At 39.4% G+C, this 20,780-nt stretch overlaps 1 protein-coding gene across 2 annotated transcripts; it reads right to left on the bottom strand.

The window, feature by feature from the left end:
- Positions 1-1,148: 1,148 nt before the first annotated feature.
- On the bottom strand, positions 1,149-17,307 carry unc93a (unc-93 homolog A). 2 transcript variants are annotated; one of them, XM_040018589.1, is made up of 9 exons: positions 17,172-17,307; positions 9,226-9,371; positions 7,449-7,630; positions 7,032-7,261; positions 4,461-4,586; positions 4,096-4,307; positions 3,179-3,314; positions 2,927-3,058; positions 1,149-2,176 (listed from the first exon to the last, which is right to left on the bottom strand). In XM_040018589.1, the coding sequence occupies exons 2-9, from the start codon at positions 9,313-9,315 to the stop codon at positions 1,890-1,892; spliced, it is 1,395 nt and encodes a 464-aa protein (XP_039874523.1). In that variant the 5' UTR covers positions 9,316-9,371; positions 17,172-17,307; the 3' UTR covers positions 1,149-1,889. The 2 variants fall into 2 exon arrangements, with proteins under 2 accessions (XP_039874523.1, XP_039874522.1); XM_040018588.1 differs by lacking the exon at positions 17,172-17,307 and having other exon boundaries at positions 9,226-11,160.
- Between the last annotated feature and the right edge of the window lie 3,473 nt (positions 17,308-20,780).

The following is a 20,780-nucleotide window of genomic DNA, read 5'->3' on the forward strand; positions in this document are numbered from 1 at the left end:
CTTGAGGAAATGATGCTTTGACTAACAAATCTATAACATCTATGAATGTGGGAATGCAACACATTGCAATAAAAGCACCATTTGAAATGCAGCGTGTCACTCCTGTATGTTCTTTATCTCCCAGAAATTGGAAGGTTGTTTCTGAGATTTTGCTAAACCAGTTTGCAGATGATGGTCTTGTTTATTAGCCCATACTACCAGCTACACTAATGAACCACTGTGCATTTAATGGAAACAAAGAGGTTTTTTTAGCATTGTGACAGGAAGAATGAATATGGTTTTCTAATTCTGAGCCTCTCTTATAGTTTGGTAACAATGGTATCATGTTACTCGTTACAAGACAGTCGTCTTCAAGTTTACATAGACACATCGTGGACGTGAATGTCGCAACTTTTTCCAGGGTGAAATTATAGTACAGCATATATCTTTAATGGCCTAAAAATACAAGAATTGTTCACACAAGTTTGGAGAAAATCCAAAATAAACCCACAGGGTCAAATGTATACACATTTTAATAAGTGGTGCAGGGGGTTCTACAATGTGTTTTTTAGTTTGGTCAAGGTCTATTCTCGTTAGAGATAATATTTGACTATGACTGGTAGTTTCTCTTTACCAGCATAAAAAGTATATGTTCAGTCCAACGACTGTTTTCAAAATCCAAGGGACTCTGTGAGGATCTAAGAATTAGAAATGTAGATTTACACCAGTTAGGAACGTTTCTTGGAACCATTTCTAATTGACTGCAGAATCCAGCATCACCAGTTTAGAAAAAAACTGTACGAAATTTATTCAGATGTGTGACCACCTTGCTAAGGTGTGAAAGAAAACCCTCAGATAAAAGGAAATTGGTTAGGTTGTTCAGGAATTACCAAGGCTTAATTTTGCCTTGAACTGGAATACCAGCACCACTGTGCTCAGTGGACTGAGAGGGTGCAGATCAGAAAGCAATGTTCAGTCTGTAGTTAGAACCTGCAGGTGCACTGTGGCTTCCTGCCATAGTCCAGAAACATGCATATAAGGTTAACTGGTGATTCTCAACTGGCTGTGGGAACATGAAAGGTTGGCTCTTTTTTGTTAGCCGTGTGATAAGTCGCTAGTTTCTAGTGAGCTCTTGTCTCTAAATACCCAAACTGTCCACATATGATTAACCCACCACAGGCCAGGCTGATTGCAGAGCTTCTGTGCTGGACTTTAGTCTCTCCAGGACCTCAGGGGCTGACAGTGGTTGTTGACCATTTCTTCCAGCTCACTCTAATGAATCAGTGAGTGTTGTGTTGAATGCTGTTTGTGTGGCAACATCTCTCTGTCCTATTTCTTCCTTAACGTTTACAAAGTTATATGAACTTTACAACATTGGCAACTGTTAAAATAACAATTTAATCTGGTATTTTTCAAACATCTCACAGGTATGATTTCACTTAATCGCGGTATATAGTAGAATAGCTTACGAAAACAGGAAATGATACTGCTCTGTGTGCGATCACTGGTCACATCCTGGTCACACAGCAGCCGTAAATGACAATAGAAAAAGGCAGTAAAATAAAGTGGATAAGATTGCACGCACACATTGCTCAACATTTAGCCGACATAGATACTGAAGACTGAAGCACGTGAATGATGACAACAGTACAGTGCCAACCAAACAAAATGTTTCAAACAGAAGCTACAAAGCTGGCCTTATTTAAAAAAAAAAAATAAAGTTATTTAAAAAAAAAAAAAAAAAGCAAGACATTACAGTTTGTGTTGCTTTACCACAAGGAAGAAAAGAGCAAAGTCAATGTCTGGTAAAGTTCAACAGACGTGGGCTTATTGCTTACTGCACCTGTACAATCACATCATGCGTTTACAATGACATTCATTCGACAGGAGGCATGCTGCACTTTGTGTCTCTACAAGTGTGTCTGGCAGACGATGTCGTCATTTGCTTTGATGACTTCTTTGTGATTTTGGTAGGCTCCTTCTTGAATGGGTTTCGTTGGATGCTTGTGTTCATGGTACTCCACTATCGGGTAAGTGATGGCGGTGACCACCAGCACGGCCAGCACGATGTACAGTTTATACTCCAGGCATAAGAACGTGCTGTAGGCGAAGGCGATGACAAAACCCAACGACTCCCACATCCGGTAGTTTGCAAACGCCGCCTCTTTTTCCCGCGGGAAGAGGATGCCGTAAAGAGCTGTGAGACAAGGGGGTAGGTGCGCCAAGAGAAGGTAATTAAGTCCAGGTAATAAAGGTAGTGACTGCCAGTAAAGCTTATAGCCTTTATTTCTACCTGCAATTTCTTCTGCAGCTGTAAATGTCTTTTTGGACTGGTTTTAAACTCCTGTGTCGTCAGGTCATGTTACAGAGTAACGCCGGGGTAATGTAACAAATTACTGTCTCCAATGAGTAACTAAGTAATTTACTGCGTTACATTTAAGAAAAATAACACGTTTTATTTAACACTTTACTTTTTTTGAGTAATGACCCTTATGGCACTTATAACAATGGATTTAGTTTCTATGTCTGAAGAGCAAAGACAACATACAGTGTTTTAAATAGCCAACAGGGGGCGTAACCTGTGTGTGCAGGAGGACTTTAAATCCTATGAAAGTCTAGAGGAAAACCACCTTCTGACTGAGCCTGTAAACACTTTCCTGGTAAGTCACGCTTGTGAGTCATACTGAAGGAATTTTAAAGTTCATTTTGTTACCATCTCTGTCTCCACAGAAAATTTAGTTTACACTGGTTTAAGGTTCACGGTTTCAGAGTGCACACTGCAAAGCAGCATCTCAGGGGAGAGCCAGCAACAGCATGTTATCTTGAAGGGGAGATCAGCTAGATTCTTGCTAATTTTAAGCTTAAATTTGAGTTTTTTTTAACTAAAAAATCCTCATTTCTGGGTGTACCTGTTAGTTGCCTCAGGTGGGCTGATTGGGTTTCTTACCATTAGTCTGGGTTTGCCAGATAGCATCTGACAAACCCCACAGAGCAGGAAACACAAAAAACACAACAAGCTGGTCACGATGAGGCCTCCAGTACAAAAGAGCAATGATGCAGCTCAAGTTCGTCAGTGCAGCTGAAAGTGGAAAGGAAAATAATAAAAGAGGCACGAAATGTATTAATACAAACATCAACAACAAAACAAAAACAGCAGTGAACGGTCTTTAATTATTGTATTTTGTTAAAAAGGTTGTACCCAGGGCAAAGAGTGGAGCTCTTCCAGTGTGCTGGGCGAGTCTCCCAAAGAGAATTGAACAAAGGGAATTGGAAGCTCCAAAACACATCATTACAAAACCAACATAATGGATCCCCAAAGCACAAGTCACATAGTTCTGCGAAGAAACACAGCAGACATTTATAAGGCCTCACGTCTTATCATTATTGCTGTTGACAAAATTGGTAACACCTGGATAAGCAGTGGGCTGTTTTCAAAGAAAGTGTTAGTTCAGAGGAATGAATGGCTTTCCCAGGGCAAATTAGCATCAGAACAAACTACAAGGCTTCTGGAACGATGTTCTTTGGAGAGATGAAACCAAAGAGGAAACCTTTGGGCATAATGTCCGCTATCACGTTTGGTGAAAACCAAATACAAAACATCAGCACAAACACCTCATACGAAATGTGAAGCACGGTGGTGGAGTGGTAATGATTCTGGCTTGTTTTGCAGACACAGGACTTGGGCACAACGCAGTCATGTATACTGAAGTACTCTAGAGTCAAATGTGATGGCATCTACCTGACAGATAAACTAGGCTGAAATTGTGTCATGCAACGGACCAATAATGCCAAGGACAGAAGCAAATCTACAACTAAATGGTTAAAAAAGAAAAGAATCAAGGTGCACAATCAAAGTCAGACCCCAACCCAGGTCAGTGTTGCTGACTTCAGTTAATTAGAGATAATGTATCTGTATTCAGGAGTGGGACCACACCTCCGTTCACACCCCTTCTGGTTTTCCATCAATATATGACCCCCCAAGTCAAGCTGTACTGCGCTAATAATGAAAAGATCTAAAAAATTAGGCTAATATATCAAATCATTTTATTTAACTATATGACTTAATGAAAACTGCACTAACACCTGAAAGCCTTCATCTTTTGGAGCAGTCCTTACCTTGGTGTACTCCCCTGAAAGGAAGCTCTGTTCAAAGCCGCTGTACATGGTGAGTGGGATGAGCGTCACCAGCCTCCAGTCCTTCAGGAGCCTGAATGTTGCCAAGAACGTGTGGCAAAACGGCTGCTGGCTGCCACGAAACTCGCTGGCCTGCTCACGGTCGATGTTGTCCAGAAACACGGCCACGATCAGGATGGCCAGCACACCCACGCCTGCCACACACAAAGAACAGTGATTCAGAAGACAGCTGCAATATGTTAGTCGCACCTTCGCGAGCGGTTGTGTGGTTATATAATTTCTTTGCTTCAAAGTTTGGCTGATTACTGATTAGCTAACACCCTCATTCAGGTGATTGGAAACTTTACCGATGTAGCTTCCGACGAGCGTCCACACCAGTTTCTGCTCAGGCCTTGTGGTGTTCCCATAAGCAGTGACATTAAGGCCGCAGTCGGCTGCTCCACAGCTTTCCAGCTGCTCCAGTGGGATGTCAACTGTCAGAAAAATATACAATTTGTTTAAGCGAATATATCACGACCAACAGAAAGAATGCAGAGAGAAACATGATACAGTTGCGGTTTTTGTTTTGTTTGCACTTTGCTAATAATAATAATAATATTCGCCCTTTCTGTTCATCAAGGATGATTCAGTGTTACCTTACAATGTAAAGCTCTTTAAGGCAGCTGTTAAATTTAAACCCACAGCTGAAGCGTGACCGTAAAATCACGTTTTCCTCGTTTATGTGCCGCGCATGCTAAGAACACGTGCGGGTGAAGTAAGAGGCACATTTTATAGCCCAGCTTTTACACGCTCACTGTAGCCCTTGAAACATCACAGTTATGCCTTTTCTTGACCTTGTGATGTTTTCTACCAAGGTCAAGGAGACGGCGCTAGAAAAAGGTGAATGTCTGACCCACGCTCACTGGTTCATTCTGCATATGCAGCCTTGGCTCTCCCCTTGTCAGCTGACAGATTGTCTGTTTGCACTCAGTTTGTCCTCCTCTTGTTCCTCACGCCCCCCTTTGATTCATGTTTTGTTTGGAGTCAGTATATCCCTGTTTTCTTTAACTTTTTTCCTTATTTGTTTGCAGGGCTCAGACACTAAAATCTTTACTTTTTTATTTGATCTAACTCAGTCCAGTGTCCCTAAAATACCAATGTTACAAAAAATCTCTCAATTTTTTGTACTGGAAGTGTGCTGGATTGTACTGGACACTTGGAATTGTCGTATCGATTAGAATTGTGTTGAAAATTGTTGGTAGAACGGCCAAGTTTACTTATTTTAGTCGATCAGCACGTTTAAACTGTAAAACTATAAAGATTTTGTTGCTGATAGTTTCGTTTAAAAACGTTTGTATCTAAACAGTGTCCCAAAGTAAGATGGAAATAAAACTGAAATAAATGTCTCTGTGGAGTCATTCTTCCAAGAAAGTCTCCTTTTAAACTGATAAGCAGAGAGTATTGACGCCATAAAGTAACATACTGCATACCTGGGAACTTTAAACACACCTTTTCTCATACTGTCCTTAAATTGAACCATAAAATGATTGTAAGACATCACTTAGACCTTGTTCAGTGATGAGCTGAAGCTGGCAGCAGCACAAGGCATCGTTTTAATATGTTAAATATGTTTCTTTAAGCAAGTTTTTCACGACTGAGCCAAGTGTCCTCTTTTTTGGAAATTAAAATATGGTCACCCTACTTAAGCTAAACTTGTCAAATCTGAGTTTGTAAAAGATTTTTAAACCTGTTTTTACATCTTTTTAAACTCTAAAAGTCAAGCAAGTTTTGAGGGCTTTGACTGTTTCTTGCAGGCGCAGCAGCCTCGACACAAACTGAGTTTATACACAAGTACCTGAAGAAAAGACTTGCTAGTGTAAAACTCAGATATGCAGGGCTACCTGCTGTGGTGACCCAATTTTTTGTTTGTTTGTTTGTTTGTTTATCACTGTAAATTGTGATTTTTAATGATTGTAAGTCAAGCCAATCACCAGGCTAACATTTGTTGCTAAGCTGCCTCTTCTCCTTACACTCCTAAATGTTACATCAGTGAAAATCTTCACTCATTTCCAGTATTTTTTTATTCCTGAACTCTCTTATAGTAGCTTTGCATGAGTCACATTAAAGGACAATCACAAGCGGTTTTGAACAGTAAGTGGGCGTGGCTTCTCCGCGTCGGCTCACAGAGGTTACGCATACATACGCTGATCTCATCATTTCTCACACTGGGGGCCGTTGCGTTATTAAAATAGTGAATTCTCAATTCAAACTGAAAGGGTCACTTTTAGTGAAACCTGTTTTTTATTTCCTTGAAAAAAAAAAAGGTAGAGTAACAGACTTGGAGGTACACCGTGTCTCCGATGTGTTACCTAATCAGCAGTGGCATTTAAGCGGCTGTGCACAGTGGATCAGCTGCTGTATGTGCCGTGATTTAGTAACATGTCAGAGGCTCTAGAAATAATTTCCAGTCCAAAGCCAGAGGGCGATGTCACTGTAGTGACCTCTATCCTTTATATATGGTCTATGGTTCAGCTCTGAGAAAAAAAAAATAGCAAAGCTGTTTTTGTTTTTTAATAGAAACTGTGCGTTAAACATGTCATTTGTTATTTCTAATGGCGGTTTAATACTGCAGGCTTTGTATATGGAACAATGCCGATAGGCTTGCCCATCGAATGAGAGAAAATACTTCATAAATAATACTTGAAACCCCACTGCAAACGTACAACACTTCAATGATAAATAAGGAAAATGTGCAAAGTGTTGCACGCTGTTTTCAAGCTTACTACTGAGGAATTAAACTTACTGGTATAAACAAATAAAACTGCACACTGCAACCCCAAAAAGTTAACATTGTACAACTTTCAATGCACAATTAATGAGGCAATTAAACCAGTCCTGGTTCAATTTAATCAAAATGTGACCACTTTTCTGCTGCCTACCAATAGCTGTGTCCTGTCCAAAGATGAGGGAAGACATCAGGTTTCCCCAAACAGCGGAAGACTGAAAGATGAAAAAGAAGATGCCGAAATAGTAGTTGATCACGTCAGAGCCTTTTTTGTTGTCTTTGGCGGCCTGCACGTTCCCAGATATGGTCAGGTAGGTGCATTTAGCCGACCACAGAGGGGAGCCACCCAACCCCAGGATCACGGAGGTGGGGATGAGAGTGTACCTGTGTGAGAAAGCAACACTTGGTCTCAGCTTCAAGACTTTTTATTAGCCAATGAGGTTATTGGACAAGACGTGTTGCAGTTGGGTATCCTATTACAAAAATAATCTTTAATAACAGACATTAAAAAATTAGAACCCCAATTAGCCTCATTCATTTATTGTTTTTAATTGATTGTCTGGTTGATTACCATCCTGGGAAGAGGTTTCCGAACGAGTAGGACACGTAGCAGGCCATGCTAACCACAATGGTCCATTTACAGCCCAGGTTTTTGATCATGATGGGAGGGAGAAACATGGAGGAGATGATGATGGAGGCGTAGACGACGCTCAGAGAGGCCACGCCCATCCCCTCCGCTGCATTCAGACTGCTCTGCACAGAGAGCAGAAACACTAGAAGTGTTGATCAGAGGTTCAATGTTATGAAGTCGACTGCACTATAATCAAAACAAAACTGTTTTTTCTAAAAGTAGACAAATTTGAGTATTTTTTTTATATGCTCAAAATATTTTTAAATATAGTGAGCTGGCGGATTTACACACAGAATAAGTGTTTAAAATTCGTGCTTGGACTTTTGAGTGATGTAAGGATTGCACATAATGCAGCACTGTTTATAAATAGGGATGTTTCAGCTTTGCTATGTAGCCCAATCTATGTCTTATAAGCTTTGGGAAACACTTTGAATTAATATTACTGTTACACTGACCTACATACTGATAATTACATAATAATTACACAATATCAGCATCAGTGTTTAAAGCAAGTTGATCATTAAAGGTGGCAATATTGGTGTAATATTATGTAAACACTGATTGTGATTTGAAAGTTAATTAGATTTCATTCATGATTCTATTTGTATAAAATATTTATATATAGGTATATATATATATATATATATACATATATATGATTTATGCCACGTGCTTATAACTGTCAAGTTTTTTTATTTTATCTAGAGTACTTCTAGTGTGTGCGCAGATAATTATGTTTAAAGTAAACAGAAAACTGTTTAATTTACACTTTACTTTAAAACTGTCCAGCTCTCAACATACAACAGAAATATGGAATTTTTGTAGATATATGTGTACGGATGTGAAAGTTTTTATAGTTTATAACAATACAAATAAAAATTTGAAATGTTTTGGTTTTTGCTCACATCATTTTTATAGATAGAAAATCCTATTTTTATGTTAAAAATACAAAGAAAGTTCTGTTACTTTACACAACTAATACAGTAATTGCAATTGCAGTAATTGCAGTTCTGGTATTACAAATAAATTACCATATCTTATTTGCATTTTTATTTGTATTTTAAAATAATTACATTTTTTTTCATTGTCTTTATTTTTATTTTCGAGCTCAACAGACTGGCGGCGTGTCCAGAGTGTACCGTGCCTCTCGCCCTATGGCAGCTGGTAGAGGATGGATGAATGGATTGTCATTATTATAATATTAGTAGTAGTAGTAGTGATAGTAGTAGTATCAATATATTATGAGTTATGCGTGCATGTGGAAATACAGAAATGAAAAGATTTTTCCAAATTAATCATACATGTGAAGAGTGTGAAGTTTTACCGGGAAAAGGAAAAAAACTACAATTATTAGCATACTATGTGCACCATTAATGTTATACCAATATTTATATTTGTTAGTACCATTGTATTGTTCAGTTTTGATATAATAGTCAAGAAAATAACAAATGAATCCAGAATGGATTACTGGCATCATTTGTTGACTATAGGTATGCAATGTATTTAACATCTCATAGTCAGTTAGTATGAATACATTCTTCGAAGCTCCACTAATGATTGAATGAAACCCGGCGCTGACTGACAAACATGACCGGTAATTATTCACATATGGAAAACTTGTAAAGTAAATTATTCCTTGGTCCTTTCAACTGTGGAAGGAAAAATCACTCCTTTTTTCCCTCCTTAACAAGCAGTAAATTGTAAATTTTCCACCTACCTGCAAACTCTGCAGACCTCCATAAGCCGTGAACAGGGACAGAAACCCAATTGAGACCACCAGCACATTCTTGAAGTTGCGGCTGATCATGGCTGCTTCTTTAAAAGTATATTTAACAAAACAAAAAACCTTCTCAGAGCATTAACCTTTAAAAACAAAAAACAAAGAAAAAGAAGTTGTGTTAGGTTTTTGTATTTTGTTTTTTTGTTTTGTTTTTTAGATTCGTGGCTTCATGCAGCAGCTGCACAGAGTGAAGTCAGAGGTCGCTCACTGCTGAAGGTATTTCTGATAAACCTTTACACTGGAAATAACTGAGAACAAAGTCCAGCCCTCTTTCTGTCACACACATACGCCCATACACCCACGCATTACGCATGTTTTTGCAGACAACTATATATTGCATTTCTTATCATGTTGGCCTCAAAATAAGGTGCAATTTGCTCACATATCAGGCTCATATATCAGACTGCCCTTCTTTAAATCCTGCACTTTCTCTGAGTCATCGCACATGTTTTGCCTGTAATTGTTGATCATTACTACTTTAAAGCTTCATTCTTCTCACTCAACCCCTCTTCCTCCTTCTTTTTAGTTCCTTTTAAGATTTTGAATCCAGACTCCTTGTGTGTACTTACACCATGCATACATACAGGAGCAGTGACCACAGAGCAAAGGTTTACAGTGTGTTACCTCTCATTCTTTCCTTTTATGAATGTACAAGACATCTTTTGCTTTTCACAGCATGACAGCTTGTTGTTGTTGTTTTTTTAAACAGAAAACACAGCGACACCGCAGTCCCCTCTGTTATCTCAGCTGTACCCAAAGAGAAATAAATTCCAAACCAGCCAGTGAGTGCACGCAGATCATTTAATTTGTGTAGCTTTTGGTGAAGTTTTTTGTGACTTGTGATGGTCAAAAAGCTGCTTCACTGCGTTGGAGCTGATTTGACGAATGAAACTTCTGTCTATATTATCTGGTGTTTATTTAAAGCTATCAGAAGGGATGGCAGATTACAGGTGGAACAGTTTCAGACTAATCATATGAGCCAACGCTAAGAAACAGCTGTTTGAAACTCTTCATATCTCTACAGATAAAGTGTTGGGTGGTGTTGGCCTAATGAGGACAGATGTAGGTCACACACAGCGCTGCACAGACCTGGAGCTTTTTCACTGCCTATTGGACATCGGGCTGTCATGGCTTGGATATTGGGAAACATGCTTTCTTGCCTGTCTTCTGCAGAGGGACTTGTCTGGCTTTGTCAGACAAGTCCCTTTTGATTTGCCTGAAGGACTTCCTGCAGTGTGTGTTTGGTTTTGTTTCTAATATTTTAAGGTCCTCAATACACAATACACACACACACACAAAAATATTATTATAAAATGTTTGGGAAAAAGCTTGGCTTGGTTAAAAAGGTCCCAGTTTAGATCAAAATAGACCTTTTCTCCAGGCCTTATGCCAGATGGCGACAGCTGTGTCTACAACAAGACTTGTGATCCTATAGAAGTCTGCGAGAACGCGGCTTTCTGTCTTTGTAAACACTTTAATGCTGAGTTTATGGGCTCAGTCACTCGTTTTGGAGCATGCTGAATAAAAAATGATGTTTGTTTTGAAAATCTTTTCCATGCTGTGTTTCAGATTGTAGTATTATCTGTGTGAAGTCATTGACTTCACTTTGGTTTAGTTGGGGAGGGTGGGGGGTTCAAAAGACGCACAAGAGTTTGTGAAACTGTCACAATAAGTCATTCCAATTTTTCCCCTTATGCACGTCTTTTTGTGTAGGAGAGCATGAAGCTGTAAGATTGTCCACTTCATGTCACAGGTGTACTCACCATGGCAACCACACACCGACACACATGTATGTCTAACACATCATGTCTGGCTTCACTTTTGCAATGTAACTGGGGTTAAATTTTTACATGCGATTTGGACAGGGGCGTAATTTCCAAGGGGGTTATGACCCCCCCCCCAATAATCAGACCCATCCAATATAACCCCCCCAATAAAATTATGAATTATCTTGTATAAATAGGCTGTTGATTTTCCCTACTCATTTCAGGTATTACCAGCAAAATACTTGCATGTTTAATCATCTGGGAATTTACCCAGATTTATTTATTTATTTATTTAGACAGAGACCTTGACCCCCCCAATGTTCAGCACAAAGTTACGCCACAACCAAAAAACTAACAATAAAAAATAATAGTGTAAAATCTGCATGAAAGAAATGAATAGAAATGAATAGATGATTTCTTAATAAGCCGTGTCTGTAACATTTAACATAATTTCTCTGGCCTCTGGAGAAAAATAACTCTTTAAAAAGTGAATGACTGTGAGTGTGACTCTCCACGTTCCTCCTTGTCAGCGTGAAGGTTCAGAGTGTGAACTTTATGGCGGGTGACAAAGTACTTGAAATCTGTGGACACTTTAAACAGTTGTTTTTCATATTTGAATTATATAAAACTATTTTATAGCTTTGTAAAAGAAACCGAATTGTTTGGCGTGAGTGCTTAAACAAATCGAGTGTTTCTGATTGCTGTGACAATACAAATGAGAACTGCACGTCAGACTTTATCCAAAACAAAGGAGGAGCTCGTTGAACTGTGGCCAAACATCGGATAATTTGCTCTTGTAGACTGTCATAATCTGAAATTATCATGGAGTGATAGCCGTTATCGCACGAGAATATCTTGAATTTAATGTTTTCAAGTGGAAATGACTGAGTGTGAGATCAGTGTTACACGCACTGATTAGGTTAGGGCTTGAAAAGAATCAAAAGTCCTTCCCAGTAAACTGACTTTTACTACGTGCAGATTCTCCACTAAATAATAAAATATGCAGGGATGGTGCAATTACGTTGTTATGCTGCAGGTTTATCAGAGATCAGATCAGTGTTTATGGGCGTGTTATAGATGATCCACTCTGTTCTTTAGACGCAGTTTGCTGTGACTGCATGTTTTTGTTTGGATTTACATCATAAGTAGACTTTCTTCCCTGTCATATCTGATTGATGTTCATCATGTAAAATGAGCGACTCGAGAAAGATAGAGAGAAGTTATTGTCTGAATGCATGCCGCTATTAAGCTGAGGTAGTGATGAAAGATGAAAAGATCCCAAATGTTCCTTAAAAAAACTTTTTTTCTTAAGTTATTTAAGTCATCAAGTCATTGTTTTCCTTTAGTGTTAAAGCCCAGGTTTTTTATGCATTTAAAATGATTAGAAAGCAGCTTTTTGAAAAACAAAGTACAGCCTTCCGTGTTTCAAACACAGTAGAAGCATAAATAGCAGTTAGGTCCTGATGCTCAAATGCATCAAATGCATCCGCAACATTTGTGTCATAATACTGAACATACTGAAATGAGCTGCCAGGATTGCTGAACAAACCACGGGCCTCTGGAACAATTCCCTTTATCAGTCCAAAGAGGAGATGTTTGACCATAACGTACAAAACACATCATATCAGCACAAACACTTCATGACTGGTTGTTAAGCACAGTGGTGGAGAGGTGATGATTTGAGCTTGTTTTGCAGACACAAACCAGGGTTGTATTCTAGACTCACATGAGAGGCCATCAGCACGACACCTGGGTCGTGTAACAGGACAATGATCCCAAGCACCGTAATAAATCTACAATAGAATGAAAAATAAAATAATAAACTGTCAACGTACTGAGGCAACTTTGTAAAGAGGAGTCCGTCACAAACCCTCCAACGATGCGAGCAACTGATAAAGTCAGAAAAGGTGGATCTACGAGATCTACGAGAACTTCCTATGCTGGTTTCTGTTGGGCCTGCAGGGATGCTCACAATTAAATAAAAGTATTTAATCCCTGTTGTCGGAACTGTTGCTTTTCTAAGCTATATTTTAAAGTGAAAAACTTACAGATAAACAAACAAACAAACCAACTCTGTAACAAACTGTCCAGGACACACTAGGGATGCACTGAGTCTAGTTGTGTTAATGTAGATGCATACATTCCCACACTCAGTGTTCATTAGCATGCATATAATCAAATCAAATGCACATTCAGCAGGGGTACAAAATGCACACTTAAAAATATACATGTGACAGTTTTTAGCAGTGGTTGGGTATGAGATCATGTAGACTGAAACTTTTGACAAAGCTTGTGCTGTTTGATCTAAATCTGGCCTGCAGAGGCAGAAAAGTGCTGACCTGGTCTGTTTTTATTCATATGTGGAGCGCCGTGACTGATGAGACTGTTACTGGTGCACGGCTGTGAGGCCGTGGATCTCAAACCTCAAGACCTCTAACTGCACACAGAAATCAGACAGAAGTCACTTTTTATCCAGACCTTTAAGGACACAACTGTCGAGCTTCAGAGGAAGCAAATTTATCTGCACATTGTCGCTTAAAATGAAATATGTAAAACCAAACATTAAAGCTGTTTTTGGCCAAGATAAAAGTGAATTTTCCTTCATTTTGAAGAAATGAAACTCTGCGGGTCAAAAGTTGAACAACCTGCCATGAAGGTTGACTAAGGAGCTCTGGAGCAGGAGCATAAACTACAGACACACATTTATAAACAACTTCCATTAAGAATGACCCATTCACATAAGGTCAAAACAATACAAATGTATGTCAGCTTGACTATATTATACCTATACCTATTTAACAGTTTTACATGTTTAAGAAATCTTTCATCTCTGGATAACTTGAGGGAGCTGGTGATGATTAGTCGCCACTGCTGGACTGTCTGTTTGATAAACTAGAGCTGAGCTTCAGTTTAATCTCAAAGACGTAATCAAAGCTGCTCATCGAGTGCAGCAGCTCTTTAAATCCCGCATCTTCAGGACTCTATGTGAAGTGTTTTGAGCAGGCTTTCCAGCTTTTCAGCAGCAGGGTTGTAAAATAAGCAGAGCAGTGGATCTGACTTCACAGGAGGCCGTTTGCATGTCCCATGTTCCTGGGTTTCTCTCCAGGTCTTAATAATACTACTACTACTAATAATAATAAGCTATTTTGAACAAGTGAGTTTTGAGCTGGGACTTAAAGAGGGAGAAGGAAGTGATATTTCTTAAATCAGGGCGTAGGGAATTCCAGAGTCGAGGAGCAGAGCAGCTTCTTACCTGAAGCATGCACCACTCAGAAACTCTAAATTATCCATCCAGTTTGGGTGCTGATTAAAATCTAGCTAAATAAAACCCGTCATTTGTTTCCTGTCCAGAATAGTTTTCTAGGCGACGTAAATGAGTGAAATTGTTGGTGGTAAATTCAACCACTAGATGGCGACAAACACACACAGATGCGCGCAGAGCAGGTTCGAGTTTTGTCGTTTTCACATCAGTTTAGTTTCAATTTACTGAAACTTACACGGTCCACTTGTGTTAGTGTCAGGTTTAGTTTTCTTTATTATAATCGTGGTTGCAATGGGAAAGATTTAAGAAGATCAGAGCAGACTCTCAGCCACGAAGATAAAAATAAAGACAAAAACAATCTCTCTGCAAATGCTAAAGTGAAGCCAGGGAAGCCTTTTCCAATATGCAATACATTAACATTGATATCTGCTCATATGCACCCCTGCTGGCATATCTGACCCAACTTAGATGACGGATGATGATGAAACCATGCTTTAATAGAGCGTAATGCAAAAAATACAGTTTTACTGAGTCTTTTAAAGCAGCGGTCTCCAACCTTTTTTGCGCCATGCACCGGTTTATGCCCGACAATATTTTCATGGACCGGCCTTTAAGGTGTGGCGGATAAATACAACAAAATAAAACTAGTACCGAAAAAACGAAAATTTATTCATAACACACATGAAAAGACCAAGGAAAACCGAGTAAACGATAAAAGCGATAACAAAATAACGCTGAAAACCGATAAAAACCCCTGAAAACTATACATTTTACACCTGAGCCTCAACTCTCGACCAAACGACCCAAGGACCGGTACCGGTCCGAGGCCCAGGGGTTGGGGACCGCTGCTTTAAAGCACTTGGTGTCTCTAGATACATGGCAACCTATGAGCCAGGAGTCTAATTGGTTATTTATAACCTGTACTTCACTGCAGTTTTAAGATAAATATTCATCACGTCAACCTAAGTCTTTGTTATACGCTTTGTTACATCCTGTGAGGCTGTGGGCGTGTGTGGGCGTGGTGTTGTCTTCTCCCTCTCCTCCTCCTTCTTTCTTGCCCCTCCCCTTGTCTCTCTCCGCCCCTGCCTTCTCCTTTCGGACACACCTGCTGCTCATCTGCCCTCGTTACCACCAATTACCCTCAGAGGTGATATAAGCTGGAGAAGAGCAGTGTGGAGGTGGGGGAGAGGGCTTCTGGTGGAGTTTCTCTGTGGTGGGCAGTTTCTCTGTGGTGGGCAGTTTCTCTGTGGTGGGCAGTTTCTCTGTGGTGGGCAGTTTCTCTGTGGTGGGCAGTTTCTCTGTGGGCAGTTTCTCTGTGGTGGGCAGGGAGTTTCTCTGTGGCGGGCAGTGTGTGATACTGGTTTAGGTATGGAAACGGCCTGCTGTGTGTGACCAGCCCCATTGTGCGTGGCTTTTTGTGAGTAGTTCTTAACTGAGCGGTGTTTTCCCTTAAGTGACGGCAGCCTCCATTAGTTAGTTTGGCCTGCCTGGGTATTGTTACTAGCAGCGTTGTCTTTTTTTGTTGAAGCCTTATAGTTGTTTTCTTTCACTATCTCTTTGGGTTGACCGGTCTGATTTATCATTAAAGCAGTGGTGCTGTCTCTTTTTGTTGTTACTATTTATATGATTATTGAGGTATTTGACTATAATAAAGATTTCTTTTGTGCTAAATACCTCTGCCTGGCGTTCTTCTCATTTCACCTGGATCCAACTGTTACTGCCCCCCACCTTCATTGCCTAGTTTTTATGTGGGGATGTAACACGCTTGATAAATCAAAAAAGCTTAATTTTGCATATCCTTTGATGCAGGTTAGAGGAAATATTTTAGATATGAAACTTTTGAATTAAAATGGTGTGTGTGTGTGTGTGTGTGTGTGTGTGTGTGTGTGTGTGTGTGTGTGTGTAAAGGGACCCAGGAAAATAATAACAATAGGATATTTAACAGAATATGTTAAATGAGTCAAATTGGAGAAAACAATAAGAGTGAGTACAGCTATTTTAGCCAATGAATGAATAAAATTAAGTCACTTAAAAAAAATAAATAAAATAGGGGGATCCCAATTTTACAATCCAAGCATAATCTTAACTAAAAGGCTAAAAATGCCTGGGTTATTTGTGTTGCTCTGCATCTTTGCATTTCATGCATTTATTTGTTTTGTTTGAATTAGTTTCAGTTCTTATGTGATCATTTCTCTTGCTTCTTAGTGTCCTAATCTCACTTCTCTATCTGCATCTCCCTGCTTGTCGAGTTTCTTTGCAGTTCCCCTGTTTTTATTTCCCTCTTCCTATTAGTGCTGAGTAGTGCTATATAAATAACAATAATGGATTGGATTTATATAGCGCTTTTTAAGGCACCCAAAGTGCTTTCCCGGTATTTAAGATCAGCATCCTCATCTCTCTTTTGCAAGATCGTCGACTAACCTCATGTTGGTAACAGGCCGATGCGGTTCATGGTCTTTGTGAACGACTCGTACTCGCCTGATCTTTTCTTTGCTTCTAGTTGCCACGTTTTCTCCGTCACTCAACTACTGCTCAGGATTTTCTGGACACAGTTCTCCACTTTGTTGCCGTATCATTGCATCATTCGCTATCTCCACCTGCCTTCCTTCCTGCTACCTCCTTTTGTGGATCACTGGGAAACAAGGTTGGAATAATTTCTCTCACTCTCCACTGAGGAGCTCACCTGAACTTCCACCTTCCAAGTGCTGTTTACGCTTCACATCTTCAGTCTTGTTTCCTCTGCAATCCCTTCTAATCATGCTCTGCCCACATTTAGACCTGTTAGCAAAGAAGTCCTCCTTTGTGTTGCCACTTTTTCCCAATGTTCCTGTAAAATAAACTCATTGAAACCTTACCGCTTGCTCCCGTGCTTGCATCTGTTTTTGGGTCCAAGTTCTTGCTCTAGCCTCCAGGCTCCCGTAACAGTAGCTCTTCACTGATCAGACCCAGTTACTTTTTTCTCTTAATTTCCCCTTTTTTCTTTTTCTTTTTCTGTTTTCTCAAAATGCAGAAGGAACTCCTCTTTGCTGCAGGCACATACGACAAAAGAGCCTAACCAGTCTGCAGGATCCTCTGCAAACAAGTCAGGGCAATGCCAAGAAATATGTCTATTTGAAGCCTAACGCTTTAATCATGTAATTACTTTCAAAATATTTATATTTTTGCACTTGACACCTAGTAACCCGTGGTAGTATTGCACTGTATGATTATTGCCAGTTCAAATATTTTAAAAAAAGCACTTATGTATCTCATAAATCCCCAACTTTTGTTTTCCCAGAAAAATTAATAGGCCTCATTTACAGCAGATACACACAAATCTGCATGTACAAATGTTTCATATACAAATCTGTCACTGATCTTTATTTACATATTTAGACCAGAATGAGGAAGTCTTGGCTATTTATATAAATTTAAAAAGGAAATTGTGTTTTCCTCTTTGCTGAGCTAAGCTCCTGGCTGTTAATGGACATTACACATTTATAACCTGTAAATAGTGTCAACATTATCATCCAGAGTTTTAGCTTCAACTGGAAATTCAACATCTCTGACTTGGTGCCTAAGACACTGGAAAAGCAAACATAAAAGCTTCACCTCATTTGAGGTTATCGAAGCCAGATTTAAGGGATGTCGATGTAAACTGTCTGTGTATGTTGTCTTGACTCATCTGGTAGGAACATGGGAATCCTTTCCTAGCCAACTTTGTTATCCACACCATGTGACACGACCTCAGCATTAGATTCTCTCCCCTGATAAATGCCCTCATGCTCAACAACGCCCTGAAAAGTCCTCAGAACTAATGCCAAAACTAACTATTCTCAGTTATCACAGGCTGAGCCTGCTTCTCATTAATGGTACATCTGAATTCCCCTTTAATATCAATCAAAATATTTTAGTAGAATCACCTCAGGCAATGGGTGTTTCTGTAAGAGAAACAGCAACTGATTGAAATCCAAAAACACACCGATAACCTTTAACTGAGCAAAACAGAGTGAAACGCTAACTCCTTTGGTTGTATCTCTAACAAGAGAAGAATTAAGAGGGAAAAGCGTGCATGCACTGATACAATGTGGAAAAAGAAAAAAGCAAACGAAAAGACACATTTTACATAGCACCCTGTTTGTCTTTGACATTCTTTTTAAATGACTAAAGCACAAAGTCATGCAACAGAGAGCTGACTGCTGATGAAAACCGAAATCAGAAAGGAAATTATTCAAATTTGCTTTTATATAGAGACAGAAAAGGGTGAATGAAACCATGGGATTTTTAACAAGTTCTGAAAGTACTTTGCTGTAATTATTTCACTCTTCCAAAACCTCTCCAGAGACTCAGTTTGTGGCAGTATTTCAAAGAGAAACCTGATTAAGGTTCTTCGACCTCACAGGGTTAAACAGACTGTATAGTGTTTCCTTCACTTTAGAGGACGTTACATTGACTTGAAGTCATTTCCTGGAAACTTTATCAAAACCTACCCATGACAACCTAAACTTAACTTTGAAACAAGCTTCAGCCTAAAATGTAATCTCCAAAGTTATTAGTTATTATTAGTAGTCACAGTGTGAACCTATAAACAGACTTATGTCACCCACAGCATGACTGATATATGTACATGCACATATTTCTCGGCCTGGAGGTAGGTAATAGGGAATAGAGAGGCCGACACACAGGTATGTCTGCACTCCAGATATGGGCTGAAAGCTCTGTGAGCAGACCAGCTTACGGCACTTTAATAATGCAGAGTGTGCATGAGAGAGTGAGGTGAGCCACTAGAGGACTCTGTTATACACAAAATGAAGAACTGAACACATTTGGGAACAATACAGCCCGAGGCCCAGAATCAGGCCTCAGACCATCTCACTCTGGCATCTGACGTCCTTCAAGGAAACTAAACAACCTTAACCTCCCACCAGAGACTAAAAGGACACATTATTTTAATGGTTCTTTAGGTAGATGACTGTAATAAGTCACATACCACACATCACATTAATTGCAACGTACAGTCCTGTTAAAAATGAGGTGCATCCCATGATTCAGTAGTTTGTAGTGCCACCTTTAGTAGCAATAACATTAAGTAACTGTTTTCTGTATGACTTCTGCATCGCTTCAGACCAGTGAGGTTTGCAGGCTTTTGTTTATGCATATCTCTCTTTACATCAGGTTGAGTGTGTGACTGTGCCTCTGCAACAGCTAGATTCTTTTTGCCGCTGTGCTTGCGATCATTGTCCTGTTGCACGACCGAGTGTGGGCCAAGCTTTATCTGTCAGACATCTGAGATTCTACAATCAGATGTTCTCAGATTTTACTCTACAATACTTTGGTATACAGAGGAATTCGCAGTTGACTCAACTGCAAGGTGCATAGATCCTGCGTCTCCAAAACAAGCCCAAATCATGAACCCTCCATCACCATGGTGACAGCTGATACGAGGTGTTTGTGTTGATATTTGCATTTTCGCCAAACATGTCCACTGGACCTCATTCACCAGCTTTGTGTAGAAATAATTGTACCCAGAGCAAAAAAACAAAAACAAAACTAGTGCACATACAAAATCACTTTTGAATTTCAGGGGCATGCAGTGGGCCGTACTAGTTTCACTTTGCATATATTAGTGAACTAGAATCAATCTAAACCAACAAGCTTGCACAACCTGCGTAAGCAAAATATGTCCCCTTTAATATATCATTGTCAAAGAGAGAGGCTATGATAATGAACTCAAAACAGAAAAAAAAATATATGAGGAAGCACAAAACTAAAATTCATCACTGGAACTGGAATAAAGTCAAAGAGAAACCAAAGGATCAAACTCACTTTGGAATGTAAGGTACTGAAGGCAGGAACCAGAAATAAACAGCAACTAGAGCTCAGATATAAGAACTAATGTTTCAGATTATTAAACCTACAAATAAAAGAACCAAACCCCAGAAAACATAAGCAGCTAAATGCACCCCTGGAAAATAATCAGGGAAATAGAGACCAGTGACCCTGTCATAAGAGAAAATAAAACCGGTTATTCAAAATTCAAAATAATAAAACAGAATTAGGAAACAAAGATCCAAATCAGGGACAATGAGAGGTTTGCAGCTACTTTAATTGGGCCTAAATTTTATCAGCTTTCCTTGTTAACTTCAATTTTCTGCTTCAGGCTTTGTGTTACATGATTGGGGACATTTGAGGTCTCTTCTATGCAAAATAGACCAACTGAGCACAATCTACCCCAACCAGAGACAGAAAAGCAGGTGATAGAAATTCACAGAGAACATAAAAACACTGAGAGGCAACACTTTACTAAACAAAAAAGGAAAGCAGTGCTGCAGAAAGTCACTAAATCCCTTCTCACTAATGATCATCACAAATTTTATAACCCGCAACAAAAATGTGGAGACTGACACCAGAGTTTTTAGAAGCATAGATTTTATTTTAAATTGCCTAACAAACTTAGCAGAAACAGTTAGCACCCCAAAGAGCAT

The sequence above is a fragment of the Simochromis diagramma genome, unplaced genomic scaffold (assembly GCF_900408965.1).
Source record: "Simochromis diagramma unplaced genomic scaffold, fSimDia1.1 OVJJ01000802.1, whole genome shotgun sequence".
Classification (NCBI taxonomy): Eukaryota; Metazoa; Chordata; class Actinopteri; order Cichliformes; family Cichlidae; genus Simochromis; species Simochromis diagramma.